General features: G+C 34.2%; 2 protein-coding genes across 2 annotated transcripts; both read left to right on the forward strand.

Moving 5' to 3' along the window:
• Window positions 1-4,802: 4,802 nt before the first annotated feature.
• LOC133186528 (uncharacterized) lies at window positions 4,803-11,729 on the forward strand. Its single transcript, XM_061321761.1, has 7 exons — window positions 4,803-5,146; window positions 5,373-5,550; window positions 6,206-6,390; window positions 6,759-7,441; window positions 8,584-10,031; window positions 10,419-11,553; window positions 11,703-11,729. The coding sequence occupies exons 1-7, from the start codon at window positions 4,918-4,920 to the stop codon at window positions 11,727-11,729; spliced, it is 3,885 nt and encodes a 1,294-aa protein (XP_061177745.1). The 5' UTR covers window positions 4,803-4,917.
• LOC133186814 (uncharacterized) lies at window positions 11,719-19,140 on the forward strand. Its single transcript, XM_061322148.1, has 8 exons — window positions 11,719-13,651; window positions 14,194-14,490; window positions 14,604-14,729; window positions 15,518-15,662; window positions 15,804-15,946; window positions 16,215-16,297; window positions 17,362-18,500; window positions 18,634-19,140. The coding sequence occupies exons 1-8, from the start codon at window positions 11,746-11,748 to the stop codon at window positions 18,947-18,949; spliced, it is 4,155 nt and encodes a 1,384-aa protein (XP_061178132.1). The 5' UTR covers window positions 11,719-11,745; the 3' UTR covers window positions 18,950-19,140.
• The last annotated feature ends 6 nt before the right edge of the window (window positions 19,141-19,146 follow it).

Below are 19,146 nucleotides of genomic sequence, written 5' to 3' on the forward strand. Positions count from 1 at the left end.
TTTCTGTTCACATTATACATTAAGCATTAAATGTTTTTCCTAGAAAATGTTCGAAGACGGAAAAGAATGGAATCTTCAATCTCAGGTAAATTAATCACATTTGATAATAAGAATTTTCATCTTATTACCAAAAAATGTTAATTTGCATCAAAAGAAAGATAAGAACATATACAATCCTTACTTATTCTTAATACTTCAATAGGAAAGAGTACAAACCATAAGCAGTATTACATCACGATATATCACTTGTTTTTTCTTGTCCATTTCTTTTATACAGAAATCATACCGGATTCTATAATTAAACAGATGCCTATCAAAGATTTTATTTCTGGACTATCAGGAAGAAACATAGACGCGTCATCTTTTGTTGATACGGTCAATCTAGCAAAAGAAGGAATAAAGGATAAGGTTTTATTTAATATATATATATATATATATATATATATATATATATATATATATATATATATATATATATATATATATATATATATATATATATATATATATATATATATTCGTATTCTGAGTGAAGAAATTGTTTTTTTTTTATCAAAGGTATTTTTTGTTATTGCAATCACTTTATGATTTTGCTTTTTTAATTATGTAAATGTTAAATGATGGGCCACTCAGTTTCTATTGAAAAAATCAACAGATATAGTTATCTATTGAGGTAAATTACAAGGATCTGTTATATATTTTTTAAAAATTTGGAATAGATGTGAATAAACGAGAATAATTCGCTTGTCTATCAATTTATTTTGCAGTTAAATATGAAAAGTTTAACACCAAAGAGTACAGTTACTAAAGAATTTTTGAAAACAAGTGACAAAAGAGATCTTGGTGACGATCCAGAAAAAAAACTCGATTTAACAATTTTCAAAGTTGGATACACATTTGGAGTGGGTCCAATAGGCATACATCTTGGTAATTAATCTATTAGTAGTCTATGAAAAAGGTGGGGAAAATGAACACTGATCGAAATAAAAAAAAAAGAAAAAGAAAAAACCTACAAACCATAAAAACCTGTGAACAGAGCGGGTCCCTGCAAATTCCAGATTTGGACTCCGGTGCCTAGAATAAGTAATTATCTTTTGTCGACTGGTCAAACCCGCTGGAGCCCTATGTATTGATCAGAAGAAATATTCCATAGTAAAATTTAGTATAAAATCAGGCGTTAGTTTAAAGATTTGTTTGAGATCGATCACTATTCATTATCTTCAACTTTTTCATTCGAAAGAAATTACGTCATCTTTATAATTTTCTTATTTTGAATCGGCATTACAAATATATATTGAAATCAAAAGTGTATTTTGTCCAAAAGATTTGGTTAAACACGTCTGATTCAATGAAATATATGACAAAACTTCATTTAAGAGCTTTTAAAGTCTACTATACTTCAAAGAATATTCCTGGAGAAGCAAATCATTTGCTCATTTCCTTTGTATATTTACATCTTTTAAAACTTTGTTTTAGAATTTGGTGCAGGTGGAGCCTTAGGGCTGTCTATTTCCTGTGATGTTCGTTCAAAGAGTGGCACTTCAATAGTAAGAGTCAATATATGCCAATATGTTTCACTGAAAATTTTGTATTGTATCCATCTTTAAAGAGATCATTCATTTTTGAAAGTTGAAGCAAACATCTCAGAATTATTTTAAAATTCCACAAAAAATATTGTTGCCTATTACAACTATAGTTTATGGCATATTGAATTAAAAGTATAGTATCTATTTAAAAAAACTGAAAAAAAAAAAAAAAAAAAAAAAAAAAAATTGAAATAAAATTTGGAATTTTGCATTTTAAATCTAATAATTAATCCGTGAAAGGAATGGGTGGATTGATTTATGTTTTAATAAAATTTCACTACTATTCATTTTGAGCTACAGTCAGACACTCTTAACGAGTGTTAAACTTCAAGAAAATGTGTGTCGGATAACTTGCCCTTTAATGTATCATTTATAACGGTCCACATGAAAAAAAAAAAATGTTTGTTTACGTCTCTTTCGAGAATTTTTCACGCATATGAAGACGTCACCACTTGCATGCCTGTGAAAGGCTGAAAATCTTGACCTATACTCGACACTCAGAGTGACTGAGCAGCGAGGAATCTTTTTCATGCAAGCACCTAATGCGACATCGGACTTCAGTGCATACCGTTTCAGTACCAGCACATACTGCGACATAGGATCTCGGTGTATACGGTCTCAGTGCTTGCACATACTTCGACACGGGACCTCGGTTTATACGGTCTTAGTGACAGTACCTACTGCGACACGGAACCTCGGTTTTTACGGTCTCAGTGCCAGCACCTACTGCGACATGGGACCTCGGTGTATACGGTCTCAGTGCCGGCAACTTCTGCGACACGGGACCTCGGTTTATACGGTGTCATCCGAAGAACGATAAAGAATTCCATGTATTATTGTGAATGTGAGAAAGGCACGAAAAGTCAACATGTCCGCAACACACTTCGTTTAGTGTCGCAACTTTTACTTTGTATAGCATAGTATTGTAATAACTGTGCAACTCTTGTCTGTGTCGCAAGGAATGTAAAATGTATAGTATGTGAATAATCTACAAATTCTTAATTTCAGATTACCATTGCTCCTTGGATTTCGGGTCAAGTATATGGTGGGGTGTCAGTTGAACTTCTCATTGCAAGCGGAGGAATAAAATTAATCGGATATATAATGAAAACAAAATTTCCTTTTACAACCGAAACTAAACAGTCCAAGTCCCCAGTGGAAATTGTGTAAGCAAAATAATTTCCTCTTTAAAATCTGCGATACATAAACGAATCTAATATGATATCTTATATATGATTTAAAAGCTTTTGCAATTTTTTAGATTTAAATTATTTTTACCATTTCTTACAATTGTTATTGTTTGATTTGAAAAATATTAAAATTCATATTTTTGACAGCCAAAAACTGGATGTAGAATTAATTCCCTTAGAGTTAAAACTCTGCGCCTGGGCGAAAGTATTTGGAGCAAAGGTTTTTGAAAAGTGTTTTTGGAGTTGGAGTTGCCCTCCAATTAAGTGGAATATTTTTACTAAAACAAAATATGGTAAAACAGGTACACCACCAAAATTTGACAATGAATGTGAAGTTAAACAACTACCCGGGCGACATGTAACAGATACAGCTTTCCACCTGGAGGCATACGCACAAGATGATGGAAGCGATCTCAAATTATCTTATGCTGTTGGAACATATATAGGAGGGACAGATGTGTTGAACTGGCAAAGTTTTCAGGGCACAAGTCTGGTGTCACCAGCAAAACTTATAAATGGAATTCCGCTTTACTGGACGGTCAAAGCTAAAAACACTGAAGGGTTAGAAACTGTTGCGAAATGCAGAATACAAACATACGATAATACAAATCCTGATGGTCGCATAGAAGCAGCATATCCCTTTACATCTCATCCAAATTCTTTACAGGCTGATGTTATAATTCTAGATGATTCACCACTTATAGATTATAATGTTAAAGCATTGGGATACAGTCCTGGCCCGTACGGCAGCGAGGTGATTCCTTGGGATAAGTTAGATTTGCGCTCTTCTGGTTCAAACATGAATATTTTATCAGATTTAAAACATTTCTCACAAGGAAGAGAGGGAAAGTTATCAGCAGAACCTTTGAAGACATCAGTCGAAAACAGTGAAATCTTATGTGCAACAGCTTGTTTAAAATATGGTCAGAAATGTGTTTCAATTGATTTTGACGCTTACACTCAAACGTGCAACTTGCATTCAGTAATTGAAGGACCCTTTGCCTCTCTGCACAAAATGGGAACGTATTCAAACTATGAACGCATTGACATTGGGTTTAATGGCCATATATCATACAAAAACATTTCTCTTGAACATGGGACTGTTTATTACATTAATGTACTCGTAACAAACACTCTTGGATATAAATCCATTCTTTCCACCAAAGGTACTATTATTGATTTCACGCCCCCTGAACCAGGAAATCTTGGATTAAAAATTCTAGATACTTTAAAGGCCGATGGTTGTAATGCTGCAATAACGCAACGATGTAAAGATGTTACCTGGAAAGAGAACCATAGGTGAGTGTTAATTTCAGAGTACTTCACAGCTTAGAAAGTAGTACTCATTGGCTTCCCTAATAATAACCGTTCTTTCTTTAAAATGTCATCTATTTGATGGACAGTAAGCTAAAAATAATTCCATTGATTTGAAAAAAATGTGAAACAAGTAATACCGCAGATTTAAACAGACCATCAATATATAACGATTGAAATAATATCACCTTTCAAATTATTTTTAATCATCTTTTTAAATGTATGCAACATTATTTTCAGGCTTATAATAGATGGTGTGGGTAGTCGAACCGTTTTTAATGGGCATCATCCGGCAGTTGAAGAGAAATATACAATTTCTAATCATTATATATCAGGTAAAGTTTGTTTTTGTTTTTGTTTTGTTTTGTTTTTTTTTTTTTCTTTTTTTTTTTTGTTTTTTGTTTGTTTTTTTAAAGCTATAAAGAAAAAAATTAATCAGGAGATACATAAAATTAAACCCACTACAAACTGAAACAATTAAATAAAACACTTTTTTGAAATATCTTTTTTTCTGTTTTAAAGCCAACTGGGACGGGTTCAAAGACAAGGAGAGTGGGATATATGGCTATACTTGGGCTGCTGGAAGAAAGCCATGTGGAACCGATGTTGTTAAGTATAATGACCCTCATGCCACTCTCTCAAGTCGAAAGTTTTGGACATACACTGGGGTTAAAAATAATATACATTTAAAAGATGGGAAATACTACGTTACTGTCCAAGCATTAAACAACGTCATATATGGCGGGTCCCTTGTAACTACAGTTTGTCATTCTACACCGCTAATTATTGATACTTCTCCCCCAGTTTTTCACCAAGTGCCTGATATAATGTTTGACGAAGATTTCGACATCCTGGCTGTTTATTATAATGTGTCAGATGATGGATCTGGTATAAACAGAATAGACTTTGGATTAGGAAAATCTAAACACGACATCGAAGTGCGCGGATACGTAAGAAGAAATCATATGAACAGATTTGATCCATATTTTGTGGTGGAAAACTTGGATTTAAAGCCCGGGGTGCCGGCCTGGATAAGAGTTAGAGCAGTTAATAATGGTATGACTAAACTAAAGGTTTGCTTCTAATCGAGCTCTTTGTTTGCTTTTTAAGTAGCTGAAGGTTTCTCAGATGCAGCATTATCTTATTTTATATTCATCTGGCATAATTATAATTGGCCTACTCCAATGTTTACTTTTTATTTTATATGCTTATTTACCAACTTAAAACCAACCTTAAAATATGTAAAATCAACCTCCTATGTCTTGAACATTATTTATTTCAGTTGATCAATTTGCATCTGGGCATGCGCCTCAGCCAATCATGGTAGATAAAACTCCGCCTATTGTAGGAGTAGTTAGTGATGGAAACAAACTTCGACGTGACCTTCAATATCAGCACGAAACTAACAAAATTTGTGCACAATGGACTCATTTTTATGATCCTGAATCTGGAATCAAAGAGTATGTTTTTTTACCTCAGTCTTTGAAATTATAGCCCAATTTTTACTTGTTTAGTGAAATTTTTTTGGTAATTTTTTTAATTTGACATTTTTTAAATATATAAACTTATACTAGTAAAGTATTGTTTGTAAATCGTGATCGAATAGTCTTGGATTCAACCCAGGCCGCGAGCCGACTGACCTAAGTCCATGAAAAATAGGTTAAAACTTTTTTTAGCCAAGGGCTTGACACTTTGAAGTGAAAGTTCCAGGTTTGATGATGAAACTGTAAAACCGAGGCTCCGTGTCAGGACAGACGATGACACAAAGGGTCCCTTACTGCTCAATGACCCTGACTTCCAAGTAAAAGTTGTAATTTGGAGTTTTGAAGGGGCCTTAAACAATATACAATATACGATCAATTAATCAATTTTGTGAATTCTACAAAGAAGATACCTAACGGTAGCTTAATCGATAGATTGTTAGTACTGTGGTCGGAAGATTGTAATTCGCACTTCGGCTACTACAAACCGAAGTCGATAAAAATTATTTAGCAGCTGTTCCTTTTCTTGGCGCTCCACACTAGCCTAAGACGTTTCGCAAGGGATGTAAAACCAACTAAATAAACAACGAACACAAATTACTGCATTTATGAAGTTAAATGAACTATTTTTTAGGTTTATATGGGGCGTTGGAAGTGCTCCGGAACTGGATGACATAGTACCATTTAGAAATTTTAGTCACCATACAAAAATGGGATGTGCAGAAGCTATCTTGAAGCACAATAAAACCTACTATTCTACCGTAATTGCATTCAATGATGCTCTTAATTCCAAGAAATCAAATGGATCCTCGGACGGGGGTAAGCATTCTTAAGGACTCGATCATTTTTCTCTCAGTTTAAATGCATATTTGCTCGCGTACGTTCGCATTATTATAAATTCATAAATATGAAAAATAATATAATCTCTTATTAATGAAACATAAGTTAATATATTGCAATCTTAATATAATCAATGCACCACAATAGAGGTTATTAACCATTTGTGCAAATCATTGTCCTTGGTGTAGAATGGTAGAATAGGATCACCTTAAGGGATCAATGTTTTACATAGGGATATACATATATTGGGTTAAAATTCAATGTGGTGAAATTTGAACTTATTTTGTTCAAGTCATAAACAAGCCACCCCCTCTTTCTTTAAAATGTTTGAAAATTTTCATTTACAGTTTTAATAGACGTAACACCGCCTGATCCTGGATTTGTGAACGATGGCATTGATCAAAGTTTAGACAAAAATTTTACATCTGAGTCAGCAACTGTCCGCGCGTGTTGGGAAAATTTCACCGATCTAGAAAGCCACATAGCAGATTATAAAGTTAATATCTACGTCAATAAAGAGTTGAAAAAATCATTTAATATGGAGCAGGAGAAAATATTCGAAGATCATTCTTTCTCCCTTCATCATCTCGATTTTGTCTCTGTTGAAATAGAAACAAAAAATGGCGCCGAACTAAAAATAGTGAAGTCTTCTGATGGTGTTTTAGTTGATCATACACCTCCTAATGTGATCATGATAAGGGACTGCCTTTCTGGCAATGGGTACCAGGCTGACGATAAAAATATTTTTCTGCGTTGGAAATTTGAAGACCAGGAGTCAGACATTAAAGAATACAGAGTCCTTATTAACCGTCTGGAAGCAGGACAGAAATTAAAGATATGGCCAGAAAATATGGATTATCAGATCTTTGAAAGTAGTTCCAAAGAAGCTGAAAGATACAATATATCTCTGTCTTTGGCATCTGGTTATAAATACTTTGCACATATCACAGCCATAAACAGAGCCGATCTCTCTACCACACACGAATCCAATGGTGTTGTGATCGACATAACACCACCGACACTTATCAAAGTAAGTGGCAAATCGAGTAAAACATACAAATTATACACATTTTTTAGTAGAACCTTTTCAACTGTTCATTGGTCATTCCTTGTTTTTTTAATTAATATTTATATCAACTTTTTCTGAAAAATTCAATGCAATCTTAAATTTCTTCTACTTTTTTATCTATATTATTTCCGCAGACTTTCGTCTGCCTCTTGCAAGTTCCCCTTTTTCGAATTAATGATACACATTCAACCAATGAAAAAATGTTCATTCGTTATTTGCCAGAGACCTTTATTCAAATGTAAAACGATCTACTTATCCTATTTGTTGGTTTGGATATACCGATAATCATGAGCTTTGGATTAAATTTCCTTGTGAAAATGAGCTATTCAGCTATTCATAGAATCTGCATAAAATGTGAAGATAACGTAAAGTGATGATTCTCAAAAATCCATTCAAACAACCTCGGTTTACATGTTGATAGAATCAGAATGTTTTTAATAAATTTTTTCAGATGAACAATGACAAGGTTTGCACATTTTCGACTTCTGTTGTAATGAAAAGACTGATCTTTATCGTCGGAAATGGTTGTATAAATTGTTTAAAAATCGCACGTTTGGATGCTATTGGTTTTGACAAAAATCTGTGATCTCAAAGTGTCCACATAATCGCTACAGAGTGATTAGATTGGTCAAGATAAATACGGGTCAGTTTAAAAAGATTCAGCCGTTCATTATACTAGAACGAGAATTTTTTTTAGTAAGCAGCCACGGGTTTGTGGTATTGATACAAAACCCATGGTTTGCAATTATGCATCGCAATAGGCTTAGCTGAAAATACCTTATTGATCCAAAACATCTTGCAAGTTTCATCAATATAGGCAAAAAAGAATTTAATTTTCATAGCTATTGGATCTTTTAAATGTAAAGATGCCATTTGATTTTTTTTGTGGTAGTGTAAGTATATTTGCTATTCAAAAATGGATTAGAATTTCGTTTTTGAACTAAATGAATAACATTCTCTTAAACGTCTTGCCCTTTAAGAAGATTATTTTATCCATATATAACTCTCTATTTTCTTACCTTCTATAAACATGATTTCATAATAGAAAATACAATGTAGATGTGTCTGGTTTGCAAAACTGGCATTTGATTTTTTTAACTTAGGTTCACATCGGTGAAATTAAAGAGGAAGAAGAACTTGATGAAAATGGATATATTTTGCATGATTCTCCCTCAAGCATGACAATAAGCTGGAAAGCTCGTGATTTTGAAAGTAATCCGGAGAAGATATTTGTTGCCATTGGAACTGAAAGTAATATCCAGGAAGAACTTCCTTGGTTCACTATTGATGGCGAAAAAGCCTCTGTTTTGATCGAAAATCTTAACATAGTACCAACCGCAAAATCTAACAAAACTTATATCGTTTCTGTCAAAGTAAAAAATCGCGCAGGACTTGTTTCAAAGATTGTGAAATCTAAGCCAATCTATGTTCAAAGTGAAAATGTCCCTGGTATAATTTTCGACGGAAGAAATCTCTTGAAAGCCGAAGATTATCAAATAGATAAAACATCTATTGCGATGTCCTTCACTGGATTCGAAAGTGAGGCTTGTAATATTATAGGCTACAACTGGGCGGTAGGGTCCAGTCCATATTTCACCGATATTCTTCCGTACACAGAATACGGAATTGTGTTGAGAAACAAAACCGTCGGTCATGCACAAATACATCTGAAACTCTTTGAAGCTGAAACATACTTTGTGACTGTAAGGGCAAAAACAGGACATAATTGTCGAGAGTCATATATCGTGTCCACATCAAATGGAATAAAAATCGACTCTAGTCCTCCCAAATTTGTATTTATCCACAATACTAAGTCTACATCACTTAATATAGCGATATTTCAAAAATCTCTTGACTCCATTGATCTTAAGTGGGAAGTAAATGACCTGTCATTGATCGTAAATCAGTCTGTTGCACTGAGAAAACAACCATTTTCTGAAGACATCTGGCATTCAAATGACCCATCTCTTACGTCTGTACCTGCTGGAAGTGTCCAATTGGAGACAGGACAGGTGTTATTTCTAACAATAAACTCCACAGATAGTGCAGGGTTGAGCAATTCTGATATTTCTCCTCCAATAATGATCGATAACACGATACCTTCTGCTGTCGATTTTAAATGCACGCCAGTGATATCAGTCGCAAAATCTCTTGTCGAGTGTTCATGGTTAACACTGATAGAAAATGAGAGTAAAATATCAAAAGTGCAATTGGCAGTTGGAACTCAACATTTGATTTATAACATTATGAATTTTACTGAAATTCCGAAGTTTAGATACACGTGGATACGAGATTTTAAAGCAATCATAAAAGACCGTGATATTTCAAAAATTTACATCTCGATAAAGATTTCTAACATCTTGGGTAATTTCCTCAGATTAGAATTTCCAATTGATGTAGACAGAACTGAGCCGGAAGGAGGAGAAGTTTATTTTGTAACGTCAACGAGATCAGGAGGTATGAGTTGGAGAAAACAAGAATGTCAGCAACCTGTATCCTATGCAGAAATTTCTCTTAAAAATTTTAAAGATGAAGAAACTGCATTAGAAAAGTAAGGAAAAAAAAATCTTATAAATTCAACATTGCGTTAGATGTTCTTATAGTCTTTATTTATTTGAGGCTATCATATCAAAATGAGTAGATTAAAAAAAAACAACTTTTTTAATTTCTATGGAAATTATGCTTCAGTCTAATTTTATGTTTTTATGTTAGCTATTTATTCCAAATTATTATATGATTGAATGTTTCCTGGCTATCTAATTGTCTTAATTGGCTGAAATCCAACATTCTGACTAATTCACCTCATAAACAGTTTTCCAAGTGGTCAAGTATCTTTCAAAAATGTAAGCAAGAACATCTATCTCCTATATGGCTATATAATGTCTTTAACATAGTGCAGAAGAGACAACATAATATATTTCACCTATTTTTATTTCAGAATTGAAGTAGGTCTCGGGACGTTACCTGGAATCACAAATATTTTGGATTATGTTACAGAATTATATAGCAATTATACGTTTTTAAATGATGTAGCTTTACCAGTCGGAAAAATGGTATATGCGACAGTAAGAGTGTTTAATAGTGTAGGGCTTTTTAAAGCAGTTGTCTCTGACCCAGTTGCGATAAGCCCTAACCCTTCATTGTCAGTCATTGATGGATATAGCCCAACAAATGATGAAGATTTTCAGCATCGGACTTCAGAAATGAGCGGAAAGTGGATCTACTCGGACCCGTGTCGAGTAGTGAAAGCTGTATGGGCCATTGAAGACATCGAGGGCAATGTCGTTCAGAACTTCACAAATATCCAGGGTGCCAGAACTCACTTTTTTAATGATGAACTTCTTTTAAGAAATGGAAAGACATACATTAATATAATTCGCATAACTGATGCTCTTCAAAGAACTTTTCTATCACGGTCAGATGGAATAGCTGTACGAATACAACCACCGGATCCTGGATTCGTTCGCGATGGACTAGGAGATGATCTGGATTACCAGGCATCATCTAATAAAATATCAGCAAACTGGGATATATTTGGAAATGACATGAAAAAGGATCCTACCCAAACAATAGTTAAGTACATGGTAGCCATTGGTAATGATCGAAGATACAGTTATACAAGGAGCAATGTCCATACTTTTGTTGATGTTGGTTTGAATAAAACTTACACATTTACACACCTAAATTTGACCGAGAAAACAGTTACTTATTACGTATCAGTCAAGGCCATAAGTCTAGCTGGAAGTGAACAGGAATCTACATCGGATGGAGTAAGGGTTGGTTTCAGAAATGGAATAACACCTGGAAAAATACACTATGATCGTTTTCAAGCAATGACAGATAAAATTAATGTATTTTGGAGTAATTTCGGTTCAGATCTTGGTATAAGGCAGTATTATGTGGCTATTGGGTCTTCTAAAACTTTCTTTTATAATGACACCTCTGACTGCTCTGTATTAAGTGATACATACGCAAAACACTTTGATGTACTCTTGCCTAAGGGTTGTGGATTAAATACATATGTCACCATAGATAATTTACAGCTAAGACATGGATCAGAATATTTTATTACGGTAATTGCAAAAGATGAATCTGCATTATGTTCTGTGGTGTCGGGAGATTCGTTAACAATTGATACCACTTCTCCATTGCACAGCAGACTTTTTATTGGATCCTTCCAACAGGTGTCTGTTATTTACGTTCATGATAATACCACTCTAAGGGTACATTGGGAACACGGATTGGATAATGAAAGTGGAATAAAAATGTATATCTTAACATTGTACTCAAAGCCCCATTGTGCATCTGAAGAAGAAACCATCATCATGGAATCGGAAATTAAAAATGAAACAAACTACAGATTTTATCAGTTGAACCTCAAAAGTGAAGTCCCCTACTTTGTTCGATTGAAGGTTGTAAATCGAGCAGGATTGAGTACTGAAATAACCAGTGTGCCTATATATGTTGACATGACTGAACCCTTGCTGGGAGATATAAAGCCAGGATTAGACTGGGCGGGTTCAAAACCAATCCAATTCTCACAATCAGAAATTCACGCTGTTCTTGCGGTTGCAAAAACAAAACGTGTTTATAAATGTCCTCGGCAGCAAAAGTTTCCCTTCAGTGCATTTAGAACAATTTCCAATTTTTCTTCAGAGTGTACAGATATAACTTTGGAACATCTTGATATTATTATTCGGCATGATGACACTTTGCAAAAAATAATAAAAGGGGGAGTTCGTTCAGACTTACTAAATATTAAAAGCGGCGTGTATTCATATAGAGTTAAACCTTTAGGTGGTCAGAACATGACCACAATTATTGGTCTTTCTTCTGATCTTCTCCATATTCCTCTACATTTTACAGAACAGATTAATTCTGATTCAAATTCATCAACCAGCAACGCCACTGGACCACCCGATGTTTACGCAATAGGAATTGCAATCCGAGGATACCCGAATGATGAAATTAGAGAAATTATCCTCTGGGCTAAGGATAGATATGAGACTCATACTAGAATATTGAATTTTGAAAAAGAAAAAAGTTTTGTAGACATCGACTTCGAATTGGAAAGCATAAAAGACGATAGCGGATATAAAGTAACATGGAGCGTAAAATATTTCATAGATAAACAGGAAGTAGTACGGTTTACAGGCTTAGTATTTCAGAATAGATGGTCCATGTTTTTGCTCACAAATAATAATAATGGTTTCTTCCCTCCAATAACTGATGTATTTCATCCCTTTTACGCTGTATCCAGATTTACGAATATTCAGGTGCCCTTAGATATTGACCATGATTGCCAGTATGGAAAGGCATTTTTTGACGAAGAGAGCCATATCAAAGAAATTTGGGCAGGCGTATCGGATAGCATCAACAGAACGGACAATGTCAAACCCCTCCAATTGGTGATTGAATTTTGTCAGCCTTGCAACAAAATATGCCCTGATATGTGCGACAAAAATTGTTCAACAGAAAATGAATTTCAAATTATTCCTATTAAAATAACCAACTTAACGTTGTTATCATCATCAGTTGCTAATGAAGGGGTACAAAATAGAACATTTGATACAAGCAACGGAAGTACTGTTTTTGATTTATATGAAACCCCTGCATACTTTGTAACTGCTAAGATAGTAAACCAGGCCGGTCTTCAGGTTCTTCTTCATAGCCCTGCAATTACCATTGACACTACACCACCAGAATTTGTAAAGATGGAGTGTGTTGATCCTGACCATTCTATGACAGAGCCAGCTAATTATCAAAGTAGTTTAAAAAGTTTAGGGGCATTTTGGGAATGTAACGAAGACGTTGGTCAAATAATACGATACGTAATCTCTGTTGGGGTATCAATGAATGATACGAATGTTCTCAACGAAACGAACATTGGCTTGAATACAACTTTTCGAGCTGACGATCTAGAAGGAATGCTTCAAAACTTTACTACTTACTTCATTTCAGTGCATGCATATAACTCAGCAGGTTTACATGCGAAAGAGTTCTGTAATATAACCGTTGATTTACATGCACCGGATATATCAAAGACAGACACGGCTGTGCTATTTAAAAGTCCATCAATCATCAGTGCACCCCCAAATATAACATTTCTATCATCTCAGAACAATATTGGTGTACAGTGGAACCCGCATACGACTGACGCTGAATTTTATGGTAAGAGAAAAGAAGATAATAATTCTTGTTCCAAATATTTCAATTTTTGTAATATACAGTAAAAATTGTCGAATCCTTTTCACTGTGAATTCTGATCTTTATTTTCATTCCCATTCTTACTAAATTCTATTATCTTTACACTGTTTAATCTGACAAACTGTCTTTTCTGACACAAAATTTGACTCTCAGTGTATGTCGAATTAGACAGGTTTCACTGTATTAATCAAATGTTTTCCACTGTTTTTCAGTAGGATTTCACTTATTAGATAATTCCTTTCATATCCCAGTCTTTGTATTCGGACACTTGGCGATGCTAGACAATCAAATACATCAGTATATTAACATGCATTAAAGTTCGAGAAGAATTCCAAATAATTTAACTCATGAATCATTGAAATAGCAATGCTACTCTCAAAATTTAATTTCCTTATTTCATTAAGTTCTGAGTTTAGCATTGGAAAACTGTTTACGTTGCTATGCAATACATGTTTAATATGTAGTACATGTATATATATAACTGTCATTATTGTTATTGTTTACAGAGTGGCAGATCGGTTCTCACGATGGAGAAGGGGATCTTTTGGAGAAAGTGAAAGTTGGAAATAGCAAATCGCGCTCAGTTGCAATTGTGAATGGAAGAATGTGGCTTGATAATCAGAAAACTAACACAACTCTTGCAGAATTCGTATTGAAAACCTGGGATAACAAATCTATTGCTGAAGCAAAGAAGAACGCTTTTTTCAACATTGAACCTGGAAAATGTTTTCATATGGGATTATTTGCAATAAGCAGATCTCACTTATCAAGCCAATTACCACTTGATGCAAATTGCTATCTACGTACGTGTTTGGTATTCTTGATTTCTTCTTTAGATAAAATAGTTGCATTGATGTAACAAATTTAGCAGTATACAGGTACTAGGGACAATCAATATATGGCATTGTTTTTGCAGGACCAACTGACCATTTAGTGTCATTTCATAGCAGAAAGATTCAAACAGTGCATTTGACTAATGGTAGGTTTGTAGACGTGACACAGCACAGCACACTTAAGAGCAACCTGATAATAAAATTACAAGGTAGGTCCTCTGAGTTCCTGTAAGTTTTAACACTGCTTGAAAACCAAAGTTAAACAACTTCGAGACTTATTTTTTTAACATACATTTCAATACCTTAATAATAGAGGATTTATAAGGACATTGAATGAAGAAAGCTTGTTTATAGAGGGTGTAAAATGGCCTTGAAAAATAAAAGCAACGTATGTCTCGAAGATAACATTATAATGAAAAACAAATCCATGTCTGATAAAGACATGGATTATGGTCAGGTTAAAGGGAGCTCTTCTAAAAGAAGTCTGACTGCCTGTCTGTTCATGTTTAACTTTCTCCTCCGCAACCACAAGGTCATTTAAAAAAACGTCCAGAGGTGAAAATGTGAAAATTTATTCAATAAAACCTCATGCTCCAATATCAGGATTGAAAATATGAGCAGACAGTATATTTTTTCTTCAAAATTAAGGCTCCAGTGCGTAAATGTTGATCGATTGAAAATGCATTACATTTTTATAACATATTTTTACTGCTTTTGGGTATCAAGAAGATAAATTTCATGCAATTTGATCACAGACAAAGGGTAATCTGACAAAATCTTTGTTAAATATTCCTAAATATTTGAAGTCTTTTTTGGGTTGTGTCGACCATACTTTTAGAAATTTGTAGCCAAGTAATTGTTTTGTTTTGATGTGTGTAGTATTTCGTGATTTTATATCGATATTTATTGATAATATATATGACCATATCAACATGCAGTTAAAAATTGTACACCTTCTGATTTCTAAGGTTTTATTTTTCTTTAAAATCTATTTTAGGAAGCAAAGGTGACATATCTTTTGGAGTACTGACTAGAAATGACACGAGAATGAATTATGGTTCTGCAGGTGGGCCCAATTATAAATCATATATTGTAGATCCAAACACCACTGCTTCTCAAACATCCAGGGCACTACAACGAAGGTATGACATAAAATACAGCTAATAGAATTTAGGTCTGTTTAACAATTCCTAATCAATTATATTTTTTAGCAATAAACCACTTAAGTCAGGTTATAAGATACATCAGCTCAGTCAACAACATTTTCCTTTCTTTTTTCACAGAATTTTGAAGTTTTCTGATTTATCCTTCTTCATGTCACCGAGTTGCGAGGCTGACATCAATCGCTGGATAGACTTTACTTTGACTGTTAACAAATCTGACTTGGTGGAATCTACACAACCTACACTGGTCATCTGGAATAGAGGTATCATTGTCTTATTTCCCAAATGAGCAATGGACTGGATACGAGTGCATAAGCATGTACTTAAGAAAAGAATATCATATTTAACGTCTTCTTATTGTTTGCAAGACCAAACTCTGTCGAAAGAAATGTCATCGGCAAGAAACGAAGTACAGAAAAAGCAAAACAATTTTCGGAGTTCCCATGGACTGTCTTAAACTATGTTTTATTGAAATGGTCTTCATAATATTGTGTATTGAAAAATCTAAATTATTTTCATATTTCTTTAAAGCTAAAGAAGAATGGCAAATTTTTGATGACCACTGCAAACAAAACATCCAAATGGATCATGTACAGAGTACATTAAAGGGAAAAGTAAGTATCGTTTTAGCTCACCTGAGCTGAAAGCTCTTGTTAGCTTTACTGATCATATTTTACCCAATCTAAGCCAAACTTGCCACAAAGCATCCTTAGGTAAAGGTAATTCCATTTTCTTCAAATCAAGGGCCAAGCCCTCTTTCAAGGGAAGGTAAATAAGAATGAGTAAAAATTTTGTTGGATCTTTTAAAAAAATCTTCATTTCAAGAACCACAGGTCCAAAAAAGTTGAAACTTTAGGTGAAACATTCATTACATGGAGTAAATACAAGTTTGTTCACAATTTGTTTGGGCCACAAAAGGAGATGAAAGTTTAAAATAGAAATATATAGGAAAAATCTTTATAAACGTTTTCTTCTCAAGATCAGCAAACTATGATTAGTCGTATTGATATGGAAGCATCCTCAGGTAATGTAGATTCAAATTTGTTCAAATCATGCCCCCTTGGAAATGATGGGGCCACAATGGGAGAGTTTAACATATAGGGATATATAGACAAAAAAAAATCTTTAAAATCTTTCAAATAAATCTCAAGAACAGCAAAGCCGTGCTTAGCCATTGATATGGAAGTATCTTCAGGTAGTGTAGATTCACGTTTGTTCAAATCATAACCCTCAAGGGTAGGACGGGACCAAATCTTTAAAAATCTTCTTCTCAAGAACAGCAAAGCCACGATTAGTCATATTAATATGGATGCATCCCCAGATAGTGTAGACTCATGTTTGTTAAAATCATGAAACCTGGGGGTAGGGTGGGGTCACATCGGGGATCAGTTTTACATAGGAATATATGATAAAAAATATCTGCTAATAAAGAACAGCAGGGCTATATTGAACCAGGTGAGTGTTATGGTCCATGGGTCTAATGTTGAATATTCCTTGTGGATGAAATAGTGTAAAAAAAAATTAAATTATCATATTTGTTGAATTCTTCCTAATAAATGTCAAGATAAAGTGTTTGCACGGAGATGTATCATATGAGATTTAAAGTGCAATCTCAATAATTCAAAGAAAATGTTTAAAGAAAAACATTCACGTTTCTCTAAAAGTACCTCTTCTCCAGATTTGCATAAATGATCCTGGCCATGATAGAATCAGAAGACAAACATACCAGACAGTTATACTTACAGAACCACGTCAATTTGCTCTGGTGATTATCAAGAAAGAACTCCAAAACTCACCACCTATCATAAAAAAGACACAAAAGACAATTGATGAAGATGGATTTCTTCATTATAATCTTGAATGGGAGGATAGTGAAAATGACAACATAACATTTAAATTGATTGACGGACCATTTCACGGAAATGCCAATATCACTGAAGAGGGAATAATAGATTATCAACCAAATCCGAACTTCTTTGGGAAGGACACTGTACATATTGGCATCACAGAAATCATTTCAGAGACTGGTTCACAAGAATTAGTTAATCAATTCAATATAACATTTGATATTCTGATAGAAAATATTAATGATGGCCCATCAATATTGTTTGGCACTTCATCCAACGAAACTTTTGACTCAAAGTCACATAACAAAATTGATGTGATAGTTGAAGCCAACGATGCCGAATATTTCATAGGATCCTTTGTTGCTTTTGATATTGACCAGAATGATTCCCTTACCTACCAAGTTTATAGCAATGGATCTGACGACATGGTGTTTGATTTGCAAGAAAAAGACAGGCCAAATTCTTTCTTGTTAGAATTTATCAGCAACTCCACAACTCCTCCAACTGTACTGAAATCATTTGACTTGTACCTAAAGCTAAATGTCTCAGCATACGGCTATGTAGAATATGGGCTTTTGGTATATGATTCCGTCAAATGGTACAGTAAAGCCGTATGGTTTCAAATCTTTGTTTTACGAAATCCGTGTGTCCATGGTCACTGCGAGCGAATCTTTCCAAGCGGACTTGATTGCAATGACAAGATGAGATCCGTTTCTTTTGAGAAATTTAAATGCGCTTGTGACAAGGGATATGAAGGCATCTATTGTGGAAATGAAATCGACGAATGTGTCCCAAACCCGTGTCCTTTAATGTATGACTGTCTGGATGAATTAGCAGACTACACATGCACGATTAACCCAGCAAAACTTATGGCCATTTTGATATGCATATGCATTACCTTTTTGCTGATCATATTTGTGTATCGAAAGAAAAAGCAAGCAAAAAAGAAGATGAAAGTATCCGATTTTTGGTACGTTATAAGAACAAAATTATAAAATCAAAAAATATATATCTACATATTTAAATGTATTACGTATGTATTTTCTGATGAATGTTAAAAAGCTTCCTAAACATAGCTTAGTTGTATACTATGTTTGTTTTAGGCACGAAACACCATCAAACCAAATGGCAGGTCCCTCTGGAACATTCCCCGTTGAGAGTAATCAGCAAGTTTCCGACTACGATGAGGAGGATCAGCCTCTTCCGCAGGAGAAATCAGTTGATTCGGAAAACGAACACCTTGGAGAAACTATCAACATTTTGGAACTGACAAGTATGTTTGCTTCCAGATCCAAGAAGACGCTTCCTCCCCATCACGTAGGAAGAATACGAAGCCAGGACTGCAAACCCGGGACTAGCTCTTCCAAGAAGCCTTCCATACATACCCAAGATGGCGGTGTTCCAAACGTTAATATATAGTTCAAGTTCTTCCTTTGTTGTTTAATTAAGTAATGGACGATTAGAATTAAAATTCATTCTATTTATTAAACTAGAAGAATGATTTTTCTCCGGTATGAATCAAGATTTTTAACACTCTGGAACACAACACCCTATAGTTTTTCAGCCTGATTATTCTTATCTTTGTTTTTACTATGACTTGATTTATCAAATTTCTG

The sequence above is a fragment of the Saccostrea echinata genome, unplaced genomic scaffold, assembly GCF_033153115.1.
Source record: "Saccostrea echinata isolate AGI-Se365-2 ecotype Australia unplaced genomic scaffold, CSIRO_AGI_Sech_v1 ptg000014l, whole genome shotgun sequence".
In the NCBI taxonomy this organism is placed as follows: Eukaryota; Metazoa; Mollusca; class Bivalvia; order Ostreida; family Ostreidae; genus Saccostrea; species Saccostrea echinata.

What these genes read in the sequence shown, in the direction of transcription:
- LOC133186814 (XM_061322148.1), top strand. Translation starts at nt 11,746, where the DNA reads ATGTATATCTTAACATTGTACTCAAAGCCCCATTGTGCATCTGAAGAA. An exon ending in TCCAGGGCACTACAACGAAG is followed by an intron (nt 15,663 to 15,803) that starts GTATGACATAAA and finishes CTTTTTTCACAG; the next exon opens with AATTTTGAAGTTTTCTGATT. An exon ending in ATGAAAGTATCCGATTTTTG is followed by an intron (nt 18,501 to 18,633) that starts GTACGTTATAAG and finishes TGTTTGTTTTAG; the next exon opens with GCACGAAACACCATCAAACC.
- LOC133186528 (XM_061321761.1), top strand. Translation starts at nt 4,918, where the DNA reads ATGTTTGACGAAGATTTCGACATCCTGGCTGTTTATTATAATGTGTCA. An exon ending in AAATGGATCCTCGGACGGGG is followed by an intron (nt 6,391 to 6,758) that starts GTAAGCATTCTT and finishes TTTCATTTACAG; the next exon opens with TTTTAATAGACGTAACACCG. An exon ending in GAAGAAACTGCATTAGAAAA is followed by an intron (nt 10,032 to 10,418) that starts GTAAGGAAAAAA and finishes TTTTTATTTCAG; the next exon opens with AATTGAAGTAGGTCTCGGGA.